This window comes from Galendromus occidentalis, unplaced genomic scaffold, assembly GCF_000255335.2.
Source record: "Galendromus occidentalis unplaced genomic scaffold, Mocc_1.1 scf7180000077470, whole genome shotgun sequence".
Classification (NCBI taxonomy): domain Eukaryota; kingdom Metazoa; phylum Arthropoda; class Arachnida; order Mesostigmata; family Phytoseiidae; genus Galendromus; species Galendromus occidentalis.
The window spans coordinates 574,282-592,306 of record NW_003805458.1 but is presented as its reverse complement, the minus strand read 5'-3'; the positions used below and the strand labels follow the sequence as shown (position 1 = coordinate 592,306).

Here is an 18,025-nt window from a genome sequence, read left to right as displayed (position 1 = left end):
GATCCCTCTCTCTCGTTTCGACTCCACGTCGCTGAGTTGGTGAGGTCCACCAGTTCGGTCTGCAACCTCCTCCTCCGAGCATTCATCTCAAGGCGACCCGAGTTCTACATGGAGCTCTACCGCGCATTTGTTGTCTCACGGCTACTCTACTGTTCCCAAGTCTGGTCTCTGTATCTTCTAGTCGACATTGGACTCCTCGAGTCGGTGCAAAGACGCTTCGTTAGGATAAAGGCTACTCGCTGTGGTGTCGATCCAATGCAGATCGCCCCCGAGGCAATCGCCACACTCCATCGTGAGGCCGATATGCGCTTCTTTTCCAAAATTATCAAGACTGAAAGTGCCGACACCTTCTTCAGGGTTGACCTCAACCCGAGGCGGTCGGGAGTTACCTACTCCTCGAAGAAAATCGCTCCGAACAACACAGTCAACAACTTTTTCGCTTGGAGGGTCTCCAGATACCTCAGAAACCCCTAGGCCCCTCCATGCCTATATCAAATGCTATACACCCCCCCCCCTTTTTATGTAAATAAAAAGAGTTTATGATGATGATGATGATCCAATTTCTTCCTCGCAGATTTCTTGTCTTTCTCGCTGTCTCTCTGTTCATTTTGAACACAGTCTGAAGGTTTCACGGAAACTTTCTTCGAGTCTCGCGGTTTTTCCGTGTCCTTGCTCGAAGTTTTCTCCGGGGCAGCCTCTTTTGCGACATGGTCCGCGGCTTCTTCCACCTTCTCTTTGATATCTCGCGCGACCGAATTATTCGCGGCTTTCGATGGCGCATCCCTCGCCGTTTCGCGATCCCCGACGATCTCGCCGGCGGGACTGCGGGGTGGCGCAGGGCTCGGCGGGATTTTTTTCGCTTTTTCCGAAGCCGGCTCAGAGCACGATGGCGAGCACGGATCAGAGCTCGATCCGTGCTCATCGCACGAAGTCATAAGGCTCAGGAGTTACAGGACCGATGTAGAAGGGGCTAATCCTGTGACTCATCGCTCTCGATGCTCGAAACACTCTGCCCTCGTTCCAGAAGGGCTTTCTGATGCTGAAGACTGGCGATCAGGTCAAGTTTCTTCTTGCGACACTTGGCTGCCGCAATGCGATTCCTCGCCCTCCTGTCTTCGAGCTTCTCAGGAGTAGTGAGGTTGGCAGATCTCCGTCTGGCGCTCCGCGAAGATTGTGCGGGAGTCACATTGGATGTCCCCGCCACCGATGGAGGTTCTGCGCTTGTGCTGGGCACTCCTGAAGGTTCAGAGCTCGCGTTGGAATCTGAACCGTCGAGCTCTCCAGCGTGCGCCGACGCTGTCGCGCATGCCTGCAGCGTGGGGGATGTCCCAGATGTGTGCCTGGCGATGGATTCTCTGAGTTCGGCGATGAGCTCAATTTCTTCTGGCGACATTTTGCTGTAGCGATGCGATTCCTCGCTCGTTTGTCCTGGAGCTTGTCGAAGCTTGAGGGACCCGCGGGATTCGTTGATGAAGTTCCCGCAGCCTCTGCGGGAACGACCCTGCTAGGTTCGACGATCGTTCTCGCCGGTGAGGCACGTTCGATATTTCTCGGAACACGGCCGCTTGAGGTCTGAAAACATGGACAGCCCCGGCGAAAGCTGTCAGAGTCAGAGCTGCACGGCAGAGAAGGCGGAAGGAAGAAAATGCTACCGATGTGGAGCCGAAGGCCACATAGCCAAGGAGTGCAGCCTGACCACGGCACCGAACTACGGTCTACGATAATCCGCCGTAGGACGGAGCTACGGCTCCACGGAAGCGGCCGTAGTACGGCTATACGGGCTACGGCGGACGGTCGAAATACGGCACTACGGCGACCGGCCGTACTACGGCACTTCGGACTACGGTGTACGGTTCCGTAATTTTCTACGGAGCCAAGGTATGTCGCTGCCGTAGAATGCTACGGCTCAATGGTATGTGGACAACAGCCACTCCGACATCGGCCCGCACAAATCCGTTTCCTCTTCCTGTCGCTCTAACCTTTCCTTTCAGGTCCCTCGACACCCGTATGGCTGCATCTTCTCGCTGGTCGACCTCCCAATTGCCTCCTCGCATCCGAGCGCGGTTAGGTTCGCTCACAAGAGCGAGATCGTACCCGGTTGCTTCCAGTGTGTTCTCTAGTTTTAGGGGTCGGCAACCTCAGGGCCGCGGATCATTTTCTGGTGGGCCGCGGATCATTTTCTGGTGGGCCGCTGTGCCGACCCCTTCTGAAGCCTTTGGGCCGCAGCCCTGATCCGATGGGCCGCCGTTCCGACCCCTTCTGAAGCCTTTGGGCCGCGGCCCTGATCCGATCGGCCGCGGCCCTGATCCGATCGGCCGCCGTGCCGACCCCTTCGGAAACCTTTGGGCCGCGGCCCTGATCCGATCGGCCACCGTGCCGACCCCTTCGGAAACCTTCGGGCCGCGGCCCTGATCCGATGGGCCGCTTTGCCAACCCCTCTTCTAGTCTTTGGGCCGCGACCCTATACTCAGCAGACCCTATACACATTGGGCCGCGGCCCTTCGCACAATCGGCCGCGGCCCTGCTTCCCATTGGAGCCCCTATATCCGTAGACCGTAGACCCCGGGCCCTGACTCCATATTCAGTGGGCAACGGTCTGATTTTCTTTGAGCCCCTTCCCTCAAGCCATTCAGTCTATCCATTGATTCGACCGAGAGCCCGCGCAACGAAAGCAGAGCCGAGTGTTATGGTATAGTATTTCCGATCGGAGAGGAGCGCTCGGAAGAGAAAAGAAGAACAAGAAATCACGGGCATATTCGGATGGAACCTTTTAATTTTTCCCCAAAACTTCAGAAGTTTTCTCGCTCGAAGGGAGAGATCCTCAGTTAGTTTGCCTGATGGCACAGCACCTACGACAGCTACAAGATCAATTCGATGATTATCTCCCGAGCGAAGATCTTACCGACGATACATGGGTCGAGAATCCTTTTTACGTGGATATACATCGCATGCCAGATAAGTTGAGCGCCTCAGAGAAAGAAAGCCTCATCGAAGTAAGCTGCGACAATCTCCTACGCTCGATACACCATCAGAAAGGGACATCCGCGATGTGGACCGCAGCTGCGGTTCCATACGAGTCCCTCGCGATGAAAGCTCTGAAGAAGCTGGTTCCCTTCGCCACATCATACTTGTGCGAGTCGACATTTTCGCATATGGTTTTCGTCAAAACGAAGGAGCGAAGCCGGCAGACCGATGAGAATCTCGAAGCTCAGCTTCGGATCCAGGTATCGCGGATCGAACCGCGTTTCGAAGAGCTCATTGAGGATGTTCAGCAACAACGATCGCATTAAGAGCCTAAGCCAAGTTTGAGAATACTACGACGAATAAATTCAATCGTTTTCTCGTGTATCGCGTGATATAATGATTCAAGGTCTAAATGTCTGCAGAAGGGATATGCACGGAGTATGCGCGGAAAATGCACGAGACGCATGACGTTTGCAAAAGTATGCAGAAGAACGCAGAGAATGGAGAAGCGTGCATGAAGGTGTATAGAAATACATAGAAATGCATAAGTACGCGTTCGGATTCAGGGATTTGAAGGAAAGGCAGAAGCACGCAGAAGTGTGCAGAAGTCTGCAAAAATGTGCATGAAGGTCAAGGGATATGCAGACTCGAGCAGGGATCCGCGTTTACTCGTAGTCTCCGGCTTGGGCCGCGAGAAGAAAAAATTGGGCCGCGAGAAAAAAAGGTTGCCGATGCCTGCTCTAGAAGGTCGTGGGCCTCCTTACACCTGTTAGTGATGCATTGCAGAGCCTCGATCATCGTCATCATTTATTGGGTGTTTCTGCCCTGGTTCCTCTGCGTCCCTCTGAGTGTTTCGCTTAGTCGGTACTTCGCCCCCTACTCCCGTTCCCTCCGTTTCTTGGGCAGCATCCGGTACTTCTTCTTCCCCAGCTGCTGCCTCCATTCCTTCTTCCTTTGCGTGCTGGCCGGCGGGCGGTACTTCTTTTACCACAGCTGCCATTTCCGTCGCCTCTTCCTCGAACTCTGCCACCTCCTTGTGCTTGTTCCCTCTCCGCTTCCGTGGCCTTCTCTTCAGAGCCCCTTCGGCCTGTTCGGGCGGCTCCACCGCGTGTTTCAACTCCGGCTCTTTCTGCTTCGAACATCCCCGGGAGTCGGCTCGGTGTCCCTCAGCTCCACACACATATGTAGCACTTCGGGGCGGCGCTGCACTCCTTGGCTATGTGGCCTTCGGCTCCACATCGGTAGCATTTTCTTCCTTCCGCCTTCTCTGCCGTGCAGCTCTGGAAGACCTCCCCACCGTACTACGGTCTACGGGAATCTGCCGTACTCGGGAGTTACGGTCCTACGGCGTTACGGATTTTACGGGACCCCAACGTAGTCAGGCTTTGCGAACTACGGTGAGCTTCCGCCGAAGTTTTCTACGGCCATACGGACTACGGTAATGGACCGCACTACGGCTACACGGTCCACGGTGTCGTCCCGCTGTAGTTCTCTAAGGACGGTCTTGCCGCCTCACGAACATGAGGACCACATTCATCAAAATAGACGAACCTTATCTTTCGGGATACTATACAGAAGAGGATATATATGAATTCTTATTGCTTATTGTCGTCGTAGCGGAGATGGCAGCCTTCAGTTATGTCGTGGTCTTCGTTAAACTTTTGCCAGGGCTTACTAGAAAGGAAAATATCCTTCAGCAATAGGATATCGGCGAAACGCTCATCCGATTGACTTTCCTGGCAGTAACGCCGCGCATGGCGGGCTCTGCTGAATAGTCTTTCAGCCGGAACGCTCGTCGGCTGCACGGCGTTGATTGTTTCGATCATCTTTCCTGGGAGCACATCCACTCCCTTCTTGTGGAGTTTCATTAGCTCCTTCGTGGGTATTCCACTCGCGACTTTCTTGCCCTGATCAGCTCGCAACGAAATCTCGAACTCGTCCAGGTCATCGTCAGCCTGGTTCTCGGGCCAATCGGTCGCTCCGGTCACGGTGAACCCCCGGATCTCTGTCTCGATGTTGCCCGTGGAAGCGAATGAGGCGCACATTCTAGCCTCCCCCTCAAGAGCTGCCCTATCGCGAGCCTCCGCCAACCAAGTTTCGAGATCAGCTTCTTCACCCTTTTCGTGGATGTATCTCGACAATCGCATTGGCACACCCCTCCGCTGGAGGATGCGGAGATTAAGTCGGCGGACGAGCGTCCCCGCAAACTCTGATCTGTTTCCCTCAATTCACGCACCATCGCCTAAGACGAGAGAATATTTAGTCTCAAATAATAATTGGTCGAGTCTCGCCGGAAAGCCAGGGCTTCCTTGAGTGGAAGAAACTTACTTGCAAAGCACAATCAGCATTGTAAAAGGTGAGATTTTGCATTGATAGTCGCTTGCTGCACTGCTCGACATGTGAAAGAGCTCTGACTAATTCTGAGACTTCCAGAAGTTCAGTCTTCGTAAGAGGGAAGTCGGGGCCGAGAACTTTCCGGATGGCGTTTTCGAAAACGAGAAAATTGCGGAGCATTCGTAAAGTACTGTTCCAGCGTGATTTGACATCGAGGACGAGCTTCATCATGGTTGCTCCCCCCAATTCTTTGGCGACTGACATCAAGCGATCATTCTTCGTCCCACTTTTTTGAAATTTTCGAACTTCGTCGCGGATCTTCTTCACAAGGGTCGCCGCCGACCTAAATGTGAACCCGTCATCGCTGCCATCATCCGAATGTGCCGTTTCCGATTCCTCTGAGTCTCTGCTTTCGGAGGACTCTGAAGTAGTGGAACGGTTCTCTCTATCAAAATCTAAGAATCTCGAAATTATCGAATAATGAGCCAAGTGTTCTGGGAATGCTCTACCTCCGATGTCTCCGTTGTCGATTCCACCATTCTCAGCCGCATCTACCAATGTCAAGGGTTCCGTGTCTTGCTCATCGTCAGTCTCCGGAGTTTCCACTCTTGAATGTAGGGTTCCTGATATCTTCATGGCATCCAACACCGCCAAATGAAGCCCGTGAGCTAGACAAAGCTGATGATAAAACGGTTTTGGAGCTACGGCTCTCTCCAAGTTTCTCCCAAGTTTGCGCATTACAGAGGCTGCATCACTTTTCAACCCGCTTATATCCGTCAGCTCCAGGTCCAAGTTCGCCAGTGATGTCTCCAAAGCCTGCTCGATGGTCGAGACATTCGCTTGTTCGGTGAATCTGGACATTAAACTCACAGATTTTCTCCCGAGTTTCGGAACCGGACGAGAGCAGTGTAAAGTAACACCTGAATTATCCACCCGACTATTAGTCATGTGAATCATCCTATCTGCTAATCTGAAGATTCTCATCACCCCAAGCTTTGAGAGTAATTGTTTGTTCACTTCGTTTTCCTGGTTCGGACTATAACCCAAGAATCCCTTTTGCTGATGCGTCCACTCATCAGCAGTTAAGGTGAACACGGCTCCCGCATTCTTGAGCTCCGAAATGGCTTCCTCAATATCTTGTTTGACCCGTCTGTAAATCGAATGTTCCACTCGTCTGAGAGTCGACATAGCATGCATCCAATATATCCGTCGGAATAGAGACCGCGCGCGATTATGGCTCAGCTTAGTTCTCTCAGACTTACTCCGCCTCGCAGTCCAGGGTTCGTCGGGCTAATTGGTCACTCACAAGGCCCAGGCGAGCGAGCCAGAAGAGGCACCTCATGATCAATGAGCCGAAGACTTGGCACGGAATGTTCAGCACGGAGATCATGCTCGCAATGAGCCAACTCTTCAGTGCTAGCCTGTTCACAACGGGGCCGTCCTTCTCGTGCAAGGCTAGATGCCCCCGTAATCCGCTATAACTCTTCTTGTTCGTCGACAAGATCTTCGGGCACGATCTGCATCTCGCTTGAAGGTCACTGATTTTCTCAAAATGTTTCCAAATGGGATCTGACGCGCAAGACAAGAAAAAAATTAGAAACTGGTCTGTCATCCTCAAATACTTCAGACAAAATCATCTGACATGTCTGCATTACTGTCGAGTTGATCAGATCCTGAAGAGTCCGATTGGGATTGCGGATTCGCGTCGGTCAAGGGGGTTGCACAACTGATACTCTCTTCTCTCAGCGAATCTGAGAAACGAGAGGATTTTCATAGAGTACTCTCACTCGGTGGAGACCATCGGCTGTCTCACCGCGGAAGCATCGCATGCTTGAGATCCCATCACTCCACTAGCATCAGGAATTAGGGACTAACCATCGAGTCTTTGACGCTTTTTGGGCGGCATCTGATGGAGATCGAGAACATGAGTTCCCGAATTCTCGTCGATGGGAACTTTTTCAGAAGGCATGTCATCGGGCTCTCTATAATACTCGGGCTGAACTTACTATGGCTATCTTGCAGACACGGACAGTAAGTGATTCGTGTATTCTTGAACTATTGAAGACTGGGGGCTCTACTTGTCGACTCTTACGAAGCTCACACGATGACCGTAATGCCGAGCTCACTTTGGGATATGGTCGCGATTTCGAATTTTGACTGAGCAGATACGAGGTGCCGATGCGGACATTTGCATGATCGCTCTGCGCATCGACTGACCAAGCTAATCTCCGAGTCTTTATCATGTCGCTATTTTGATACGCGAAACCTTTGGAGGATGAATTCCACTTCGTTTCGGGATGGAATTTTGATGAATCCGCGGAGGGATATCGATGGAGTAGTCAACGGATTCGGAATTGAGGAACTCAAGCCGAGAGAAATTGCGGATATTTCGATCGATCCTAACGACTCGGATAAAGAGCCGCTACAAGGATATCGATTTGAAGTTGAAGCCTGCCTTGCCTGGCGTTATGTTTGAGATTCGAGAATGATGTTCGAGTTTTGGATCTTCGGCGTCATGATAGCACGCTCGGGAGCTGGGGATCTTAATCGTCTAATTACAATTTTCGAATCTTCGCAAGCCTCGGGGTGGTCTCTTAGCATCGACGTCCTGAGAAGTTTCTATATTCTCCATCCTCCGGTCAGATATCATTGATGACCTGATGATGACCCATGACTCATGACTTCTCCTAATTCTTCTTGCAATCGCACTTCCCAACGACAACGCTGTCACAACAGAATGCAAGAGCTTGATGCTCTTCAAACAAATATCAAATAGTCAAGTTTTCCTCAATCTACTGCGTCAAATCCACCTCGGACTGGTCTCCGCATGTATTCGGAGAGCCGCTTCGAGGGGAAAAGTCTATGGAGCCTGGGCTCGACTCCGCCAATACTCCTCGACATGCGGACTATGAGGATCGCTCGCCTCAGTTCGCTGCGCCGTAGAAAACTACGGCGACTTTTCACCGTAGTCCGTAGCGCCGTACTAAGGCGCATCTCCGTAGTCCGTAGAGCCGTAGTACGGCCGATTTCCGGAGACCGTACTACGGTGGGGAGGTCTATTAAGACCACGGCACCGTACTACGGTCTACGATAATCCGCCGTAGTACGGAGCTACGGCTCTACGGAAGCGGCCGTAGTACGGCTAGACGGGCTTCGGCGGACGGTCGAAATACGGCACTAGGGCGACCGGCCGTACTACGGCACTACGGACTACGGTGTACGGTTTCGTAATTTTCTACGGAGCCAGGGTATGTCGCTGCCGTAGGATGCTACGGCTCCACGGTATGTCGCCGCCGTGATTTTGCGAGGCGTTACGGAAACTCCTCGGTATATCGCGCGACCGAACTATTCGCGGCTTTCGATAGCGCATCCCTCGCCGTTTCGCGATCCCCGACGATCTCGCCGGCGGGACTGCGGGGTGGCGCAGGGCTCGGCGGGATTTTTTTTGCTTTTTCCGAAGCCAGCGCTCAGCCTCGTTGATAATTTTTCCTCCCTAGAAGAGAGAGCCGACGTTGAGCCAGAGGGACACGACGAGGGAAGCGAGAAGCCCCACGGTGGCGCCTGAAAAAAAAAAGAGTTCATCACAATGACCCAGAGTCTGATGGTCAACAATACCGACAACGATCCATAGTTCTTGGAATCAATTCACTATCAAGCTTCCGGTCTCCGCTGATTTGACTGAGTCCTCGGGCATATGTACATACCCGTCGAGTTGACGAATGGGAGGAACATGGCAACGGAGAAGACCCCCAACAGAGGACCGCCCAATCCGGAGTTTATGACATCGGTCGCTTTCAACACGTCGCCCATACTCTGAGCGAAGAGTACGAGGAGCATGGAAAGGATGCCACAAGCGACTCCTGGGAAGTAGACGAAAATTTAGTCCCCGCTGAACTTCATCGATTCCCTTCATGGAGGGATCAGGCGATTGGGGAAAACCTGCCTCCGCGCTCACTCACCGAGGGCGTTGATTATACGAGCGCCGGTCTCGTTGGAGATCTTGGGCCACATCAAACAGATGATGTCCATGTAGCAGACGTTCGCCAGCGAATTGATAGCCGATGATATCGAACTGTGAAGATAAGCGAATGCTCACCGTCTCGATCTCCTGTTTCTTTCTCGATCATTTGTTGGAGTCGATATTGATCCATATCGATGTGGAACTCTGTCAAACCACAAAAGTCAGCTCACCTACGCGAGGCGGCGAAAATCCCAGTAGCGAATACGCCTGGGAGGCCTCTGGTCTCCCCCAAGACGACCATCACGAAGTGCGGGAGGAGCTCGTCATGGCTGCTGATCAATTTCGTCGCGACGGGATCACATCCGTGGAAGAATGCGTACGTCATTAATCCCGAGAAGCAAGAAAACATCAGGACGATTGCCAGCAGCGGGAGATTTCCCCAGACAACCCTAAAAAGGATGATCAAAGTCTCAGATGCATTGCCCATCGTTCATGTCTATCGGCCTTGTCGGTGATTTTCTAAAAATCCACTTACAGCTTGGCTCTTGGCAGTGATGATACGGTGTGGTACCTAAGAACCATCATTTAGTTCGTAGCGTAAGAAGCCAAGTTGGAGAATGAGCTCCCGATGACGAGACCCCAGATCGAGTGCCGTACTGTCGGATTAGGATCAGTCCTGGAAATGCGTGGTTTAGTTCATCGATCAAGGTTTGCTCATTCGAGATTCCGAGCTTTTAATTTCTAGCTCCTAATATCGACAGTTCCGCAATGGAATACGAGGCTTCCACTTACTCGTCGAAGTGGATGCGATCTCCTTTCATCGCGATGTCCCACACGACAGCGAGGCCTCCGACCCGATCGATGCCGACGACGACAATGATCATCAGGGCGATGATCATGCATACGGCCTGAACGAAAAATCAGAGATCAGTCTCCATTCCACATTCTGCGACCGAGAGTCTAGGAAGCTGAGCTTGGTCGATGTCCAAAAGAGAAGAATATGCCTACAATTCGGAGCGTCGACTTACCTGGAAAGTGTCTGTGTAGACCACAGCCTTTATTCCGCCGACCGATGTGTAGATGGTGCAAACCACACCGATGGCAATCAGCGCTGTCCAGATTCCCATACCCGTCACTGAAAGTATGCGGAAAACCGTATTCAACGTGTTCTATGCTCGAATCTTCGCGGTGATGGTTTCGTACACAGATATAGATATTCCTCAGTCATTGCATACCATTCGACAACGCCAACGCGGGGGCATAGAGCTGGATGGCGATGTAGATCAACGTCTGCGCTATGTAGGCCACCACCGCAAGAATGCGGAGAGTACGATTGAAGCGGCGCTCCAAGTACTGAAACGATATTCGTTGCTGAAGTTCATTGATTCGCTTTCATAATTTTTCCCAAGCTTAGCTGTTAACAAACAAACCTCGTAGCAGCTCAGCGTTCCGCTGTTGTAGAACACTGGCATGAACAGGTGCGCTGTGAAGGGTATGGTTATTACGTACGACAGCAATGTAAACATGTACATTGTGCCGTACTGGTAGACCTCGGCCACGTTCCCTGCGGAGATCAAGGATCCTGAGTCGGAATCGAGAGGCTGCGGAGTGAAGAGCTCCTCCCGAATATCGCTCGTTGGGAACCGCATTCGACAATCCTTTGAGCGCGATGCCCGAGGCGGCTTACCGAGGATGAATGACGCCGATATGAATGACGCCATCAGCGACGTGCTCGCCAGTATTGGCGGCAGGCGGCCATCTGCCACCAACAACTGCCGGGTCGTGTTTTGCGGCCCGCCGTTGAATGCGCAGTACAGTCCCAGCGCACCGGACATCGCCAGCATGGCGATGAAAATCCCGCAGTCGAGCAGGCTGAACCTTCATTTACGAAAATATCGGAGTCAGCTCTCCATTGGAGGTCCAAATGAGTATTGTTATCCATACATGTTTTCTACAGAGGAAGATATAAGCCGACCTGCCGACGAGCTCTTCACGGGCGATGACTCCGAAGTCCATGTCGCGTCAATAAGACTCGAGTGAGACCTGAAAGAAAAACCAATACTGAGGAACTCCGCTCGAAGAAGTGAATCCATTGCGCGGAGCCAGTGGCCAACCAAAGGATTCATGATCCGAGAGCCTTTGCCTTCAGCTCCGCGGCCTACTAGAATGGGATCGGTAGCTCGATTTCCGCCCCCATTGAGAAAAGTGCTCCAGGTGAGAAGTCGCTGCCGGCTCATTGACCAGAATACGTCCCGTTTTCCAAAGCCCATTTTTTTCGACAGAAAAAATCTGGTCTCGGTCCCTCGATCGGCCTCTTCGAGAAGTGAGGAAAAATCACAATCATTATCATGATTTTGATTAAAAATCATACACGAGATTTCCATGATTTTAATTATGATTTTAGTCAAAATCATAGTCAAAATCACGGGAAAATCACAGGAAAAATCACAGGATTGGCGCAGAAACAATTATATTGGTCGAGCTATATATGTAGTCGGGGGTTTTTGGGGTCGCTGATCACGATTCTGACATCAGATTCCCCATACCGGCCGAAGATGATACACTAGCCTCGGAAACAGTTGATGGAACGTATCATACAATTCACAAACTCTACCGGGCTCGGCGTCGTGGAGGAGCCGATAAGCGATTACGAATGCCTCGGGAAATCTAACCGGATGAGATATCCTAGGTCCGATTCCGCCAAAAGGATTTTCCCTACCCTTTGCAAACGCAATAGACGAGGTTCTGGTGGCTGAAGGCTTTGAGATAATCAGAGGGGGGAGCAGGGAAAATAACAGGTCTATTGGACGCAGAATCACATGGTCTCCCAAGAGACGGGTCGAGAACTTCGTTTCTCACCGCAGCCGACACTTTCCACAGCTGCCACCCGCAGCACCAATAGCTTATGGAGTGGAGAGGGGAGATTCGGATTTCAGCGTGAAGAAACCTCCGATATCCCATCTTGTTAAGTCATTCACGACGTCGCGTCCTGTGTGAGAAAGCCAATTTAAAGGAGCTCTCTCCATGCTCTCTCATCTTCGTCGAACAGTTCCAGCCGAGAAGAGAGGATTCTCCAAGCTCATGTGCTAGAAGCGTGAGAGAATGACTATTCGTGTTTAAAACAAAACCCTCGAAATCACAATCAGAGTAAGCATTCAGAAACACCATCGGAAGAATGTATCTCTGAATGAAACTCGAGCTCCCTCCCGATAATCTACCGGAAGGAATCGATTCGTCTAGTTCAAGAGTACCGCATGAGAGCAACGCTGCTTCCTCAACAAGCTAGAATATTGAAAGCTGAAATTGCGTCGAGCCAATGTGCATGCTATGTCATGCTAGGAATGAGAACCACAGAGCCCCTAGAAAATCTTTTTTTTCCTGGCCAACGATTGAGTCAATTGGAAAGACAATTGAAATGCCGTAGAATGACTCGCTGCTCAAATTTCTCGTCGCTAAGACGGTTTGACTTCGGCGCATTGACCATGGTGGCGTATGAAAATAAGCGCTCGGCCTGAGCGCTGGAAGGCGGCTGCGTATTATACTCTCGGAAGATTGCGCTGATTATTGGATGCCTGTCCAGCATGCTGAGTTCCGGGTCGGCGTCGTTCAAGTACTCGCCCAAGATCCTGTCCGATGAATCCACAGGCGCTGCCGATGAAGTTCCCGGGAAATCATCGGCCAAATTGAAAAAATCGTCCGTTTCCATCGGTGCAGGCAATTCTTGGGCTTCTTCAGGCGTGGATTGGCGATCGCGAATGAGCTGCTTGAATCGGATGCGGAGGTATAGACTCTCCTCTGTGGGAATGTGCCGCAGGAGCCATCTTTTAAACAAAGGCATGGACAGTGTTGCGATTGCACATTTCTGGCCTGCCGTTGTACGGATATTGAAGATGTCTTTGAAGTGGTCGCTCACGCTCTGAAGCAAACCTTCGGCAACAGGTCGGAGAATTCGAAGGCTTGTTTCAGTGACCTCTCCCAGTTGCTTCGCTACCATGATCAGAGAGGGCAGGAGTGTCCCGTAATGAGCGAACTTCTCGCCTTGAACTTACCCAAGGCGACGGCGATCGGCTCCAAGCAATTAAGGTATTCCTGTATATGGGAGAAATCGCTTTCGTTCAGGTTATCCGGGAGCTGTAGGCTGGCCATCAAGGCGGGCATTTTTTCCTTCACCCCGAGGAGAGCCTTGAGAGAATCATACAAACTATTCCAACGGGTAGGCACCGGCCGAGGTAGGCTCCTACCCGTTACGGACTGTATGATTTCAGCGGACTTCGGCTGCCGGCTCAGGCCCCACAGCTTGTTGCACTTATTGTTAGCCATTACACTCCCATGCAGTTCTCGTGATATCGTGATACAGTGCTGTAGGGTCTTTGCCTATCCCCATCTTACACGTAGCATTAAGTGTCTATATAAATGAGTGTTGTCATAGAATAAACGACGAAGTACTACTCTTCTCGAACTCTACATTGGCGCAGTCGACTAATCTTGTGAGATGGCTCCTCCCGAAAACCAAGCTAGAGATCCTCTGCTGGAGAAAATCGTAGAGGCTCTCCGGTTGTTAAGCTCAGAAAGACGAGAGACAGGTTCTCGGGAAACGGACAGAGCCGTCGCTCTCACAAACGCTCTGACTTTGATTGGCACTTTCGAATATGATCCGGATAATGGAGCAACATTCCAACGATGGTTCGCAAAGAACGAACAGAATTTTCAAACTCTATGTGTCTCTGATACAGAACGACGCCAGTTACTGCTGCGCGTTCTGGGCAAAAGTGAGTACACCCAATTGCGGGGTAGGACCTCCCCGAATGAGCCCGAAAGTTTGGAATATTCTGTCCTCATCGACATATTGAAGCAGGGGCGTACGCAGGGGGGGCTAAAGGGGCTATAGCCCCCTCCCAGATGGTTTCTTCGTAATGCTGAAGTATAAGAGCGAATCGCCATATTGGATTTCAGCCCCATGCGGAGACCTGATCTAGCCCCCCCCAAGAAAAATCCTGCGTACGCCAAATCCTGTATTGAAGGATATGTTCACCACTGCAAAGTCACTGTTTCGTCGCCGCTTCGAGACATTGTTACAAGATCGCCTTCCTCCTGGGAAGACCGCTGAGCAGATCGCTAGCCATGCCGTTCTCAGAGCAGATGACTTCGAGCTAAGTAACTTCACATTGGATGCTCTTCGAATCTTCATCATGCTCCTCTCGGTCTCTGATCCCTCATATCAAGGCATACGCAATGTTATCATCAAGTCAGTCGATGATAAACCTTCAATCAGTGCCGAGGAAGTTCGACTGAACATGAAGAGGTACGAAACACGTACGAGCGCTGCTAAGCTCAATTACGGAGCAATCAAGGACGAATCTGGTCCTACCGTCTTCGCGACCACATCAAAGAAACCGTCGAGAAAGCCGTCAAGACGCCCTCAAGAAGCCAACCGGCAGACATCGAAAGGCTCCCTTGTTTGCGGGGGTTGCCTATATATATTATATATGTCTATATAAATGAGTGTTGTCATAGAATAAACGACGAAGTACTACTCTTCTCGAACTCTACAAGTGCCCTCAAAAATCTTGCGTAATTCCATGTCATTTCTGTGCATACCTGTAGCCTTTGTCTTCAATCTTTCTCTGCGCTGTTCACAGTTCCCGTCAGTTTTCAAGGAAGCTATTGTCCTTCCCTTATACAAAGGGAAGGGGGAACGTGACGACCCTTCGAACTTCCGGCCTATCAGCACTACTCTATTCCTAGCCAAACTGCTCGAAAAGTGTGTTCTTCGTCAACTTCATTGCTTCCTGGCTACGATTGACTATATATCTCCTCACCAACACGGCTTTGTCGGTGGCAGATCGACTGAGTCTGCGCTCCTTGAGGTCCTCCAGTACATCCACGATGCTTGGGACTCTGGGCTCCACGTCGTTGGTGTTTTCCTTGATCTCTCCAAGGCGTTCGACTGTCTGAATCATGATTTGCTCCTCCGTACGCTGGCCAACCTTGGCTTCGTCTCCTCTTCAATTGACTGGTTTAGGTCTTATCTGGCAGACCGTAAAATCGTGGTCTCGTTGAATGGAGCTACATATAGAGACTACAATGCACGGCTGATCTAGGAGGAATCAATGTGCACTCCAGATGCTCAGAGCGCTTCCGGTGTGCACATTGATTTGATAGAATAATTATGGGAGTTCGAGTGTGGATAGTCGTCGCACAATCGCGCCAATGGTTTGTGCGCATTTTTCCTTGTTCGAGATAAGTCAGTTATGCTCCCTCCGTATCCAGCCGATATCGGAAAAAGCTCGTAATCATGATCAGCGACCCCAAGTTACCCCGACTACGGAAGAAACTTGACCGAAATAATCGTTTTCACATCGATCTTATTATTTTCCCTGTGACTAAAACCCAAACATGATGATTTCATGATTTTGATTATGATTTGGCTGGAAATCATAATCACGGTTATGATATTCTCAAGTGTATGATTTTGAATATGATTTTAGTCATAATCATAGTCATGATTATGATTTTGCCCAACGTATGACTGTGCACTGCACAGTGATACGCGAAAGCGAATATACATACCTCAACGATTACGTTCCCCTCCTGGCCTTAGTCTCAGTGAAATTCGCCCCATTAATTCTACCCATCCCAGTTCCCGAATTATTTTGGTCGATGATTTCTATGTCCACAACTCCGCACGGCTTCAACACTCCGAAGTTATTAATGCTGCATGCCGTCCGAAAGTCCCGGAACGCCGAGCAACAGGTCAGCGAGGACCGACACCCCTGATGTCTTCGGCGAGTTCGGAATCCCCGCCTACAGCCGCGTGGACCCCGAAGGAGCGGGGGTTCCGGGGTGAAGCCTATCAATTGAAGAATGAAAATTACCGGAGGCAAAGAGAAAGGGCGAAAAGCCATGAAGGATTTCGGAATGCATTACGGGCGTTCTTCCGAGAGAGGGTTCTTCAACTCGCCCCGGAGTCACCCATATAAAGCGAACTCCGAGCGTTTGAGTCATTCATCGGAGATTCATCAACATCTCGGAGTCCAGCTCTACTCGTGAACATGCGTCACCCAAATCCTCATCGCGATCTGCCCTCCGAGCCAGACGCTATCGATAAGTTTGTGGAGCACCTGGACTCTCTGGCAGAAGATGAGGAGGAGCATTTCCGCCGCAGGAGGCCTTTGATGGGCTCTGGGAGCTCAAATTCCTAGCTGACATGCGGCTCCCGAACCCACAGGAGAGGGACCTCCTCCCGCCGTTGGACGTAGCGGACCTCGGGACTTTGGGAGGGGTAGAGCTGCCCGAGAGGAAGCGCTCGGCCGATCAGGTGCACGACGACCGGCCAGCGAAGCGAGGGAAGATCCTCATCGACCTCGAGCAGGAGGAAAACGGAGCCCAGCCGGGACCAGCTCAGATCGAGGTTCCGGAACCCTGCGTGATCGATCTGACGCAGGATGATGAGTCCGAAGTCCCAGCTTCGGCAGCTGAAGAAATCATTGTCATCGATGATGATAAGGTCGACGACGATGGGCCTTACAGGCCCATAACTTCATCGGTCTCTGGCTTCTGAGGGTACCCCATAGAAGCAAGTTATATACGCATAAGTCTCGGGATATCGTGTCCTGGGCATATTCAATGTGCCTGATGAGAATAAAGCATGATAAGTTGATGCCTATCAAAATGGTTTTCAGTATTCCCTTCAACTCCGTAGGACGGAAAAGAGACTCACAGTTACAGCGGAGCGGGACTTCTCTGTGCTTCACGAGCTCATTCCCGGGAGGGAATTTCCTGCCAAGCCTCGGCTTGCCCTCGAGAAGAGAACGTCGAACGTGTGAGTCATTTATCGAGGATTCGACCTTTTCCGAATCGACTTCAGTCATCGCGAAGATGCGTCAGGCGAATCCATATCGCGGTCTGCTTTCCGCGTCGGATGACCCTCTCGAGGAGTCCATGGAATACCTGATGGAAGATAATGAGGAGAACTCTTCATTTCAGAAGGCCGACGATAAGCGACTGGGTAATGAATTTCTGGCCCGAATTCCGCTTCCGGACGCACGGGCTTGGAATGGTGCAATCCTGGAGGACCTTCGCCCCAAAATGTGTCAGACCGTACGTTGTATGAAGAGAGGCTGGTCGGAAGGAAGCGATGGGTCCGAGGTACTACCTCTTTCCAGGCTCGACGACCTTTCTCCCATAACCTCACCGAAACTCAAACAAGTCCTATCGACTCTTCCCAGCTCCATTATCCCTACTGTTGATCACACATGAATCGTCCCGCACTAGAGGTGGCTCATACGTCGTGTGCCTTTGTCGGATCCAATCATGATCATGTATGCTGCCACATGCCCACATTGGAATCCTCTTCTTTTGACGACCTCTGTCGCGAACCCCTTTCGATCGCGGGTGCCCCAAGGAAATACACCAGATTCTCGGAGACCGCGGTCGTCAAGCCACGTGGGTTCGGCTTCGCTCTGCTCTCAGCGACGGCTGCCAGTGGTGCGCTACCTGTTGGTTGCGTGCACGTCGCCACCCGTGGCTGTCCGTCCCATGTTTTCCGACCCACGCTGTTGGCCCGACGACCCGACTTTTATTGAACGTTTATTTCTCGATCGGTATCCGCCACACTCCCGCCAAATTACGGATTCAGTCGAACGTCCGGAATATATTATATATTATATAGGATATAACAAGTGACTTTTACATTCTGATTCGGACCTCGATGAACCGTAATTTACGTTGGCTGTCTGTGTTCTACCGACTACGATTTACCTAAGT

General features: G+C 51.3%; 4 protein-coding genes across 4 annotated transcripts; 1 reads left to right on the top strand and 3 right to left on the bottom strand.

Moving 5' to 3' along the window:
* Positions 1–518: 518 nt before the first annotated feature.
* Positions 519–935, bottom strand: Bacc (nuclear regulator Bacchus). The gene has a single exon (XM_018640003.1). It carries the CDS (start codon positions 933–935, stop codon positions 519–521), a length of 417 nt encoding a protein of 138 aa, XP_018495519.1.
* Positions 936–970: 35 nt separating this feature from the next.
* On the bottom strand, positions 971–1,393 carry LOC108864413 (protein fosB-like). Its single transcript, XM_018640002.1, has one exon. The coding sequence runs from the start codon at positions 1,391–1,393 to the stop codon at positions 971–973; it is 423 nt and encodes a 140-aa protein (XP_018495518.1).
* A 1,444-nt stretch (positions 1,394–2,837) lies between these two features.
* On the top strand, positions 2,838–3,290 carry LOC100902360 (zinc finger BED domain-containing protein 5-like). Its single transcript, XM_003744549.1, has one exon. It carries the CDS (start codon positions 2,838–2,840, stop codon positions 3,288–3,290), a length of 453 nt encoding a protein of 150 aa, XP_003744597.1.
* Positions 3,291–12,653: 9,363 nt separating this feature from the next.
* On the bottom strand, positions 12,654–13,579 carry LOC108864412 (uncharacterized). Its single transcript, XM_029111794.1, has 2 exons — positions 13,309–13,579; positions 12,654–13,186 (listed from the first exon to the last, which is right to left on the bottom strand). Exons 1-2 carry the CDS (start codon positions 13,577–13,579, stop codon positions 12,654–12,656), a joined length of 804 nt encoding a protein of 267 aa, XP_028967627.1.
* Between the last annotated feature and the right edge of the window lie 4,446 nt (positions 13,580–18,025).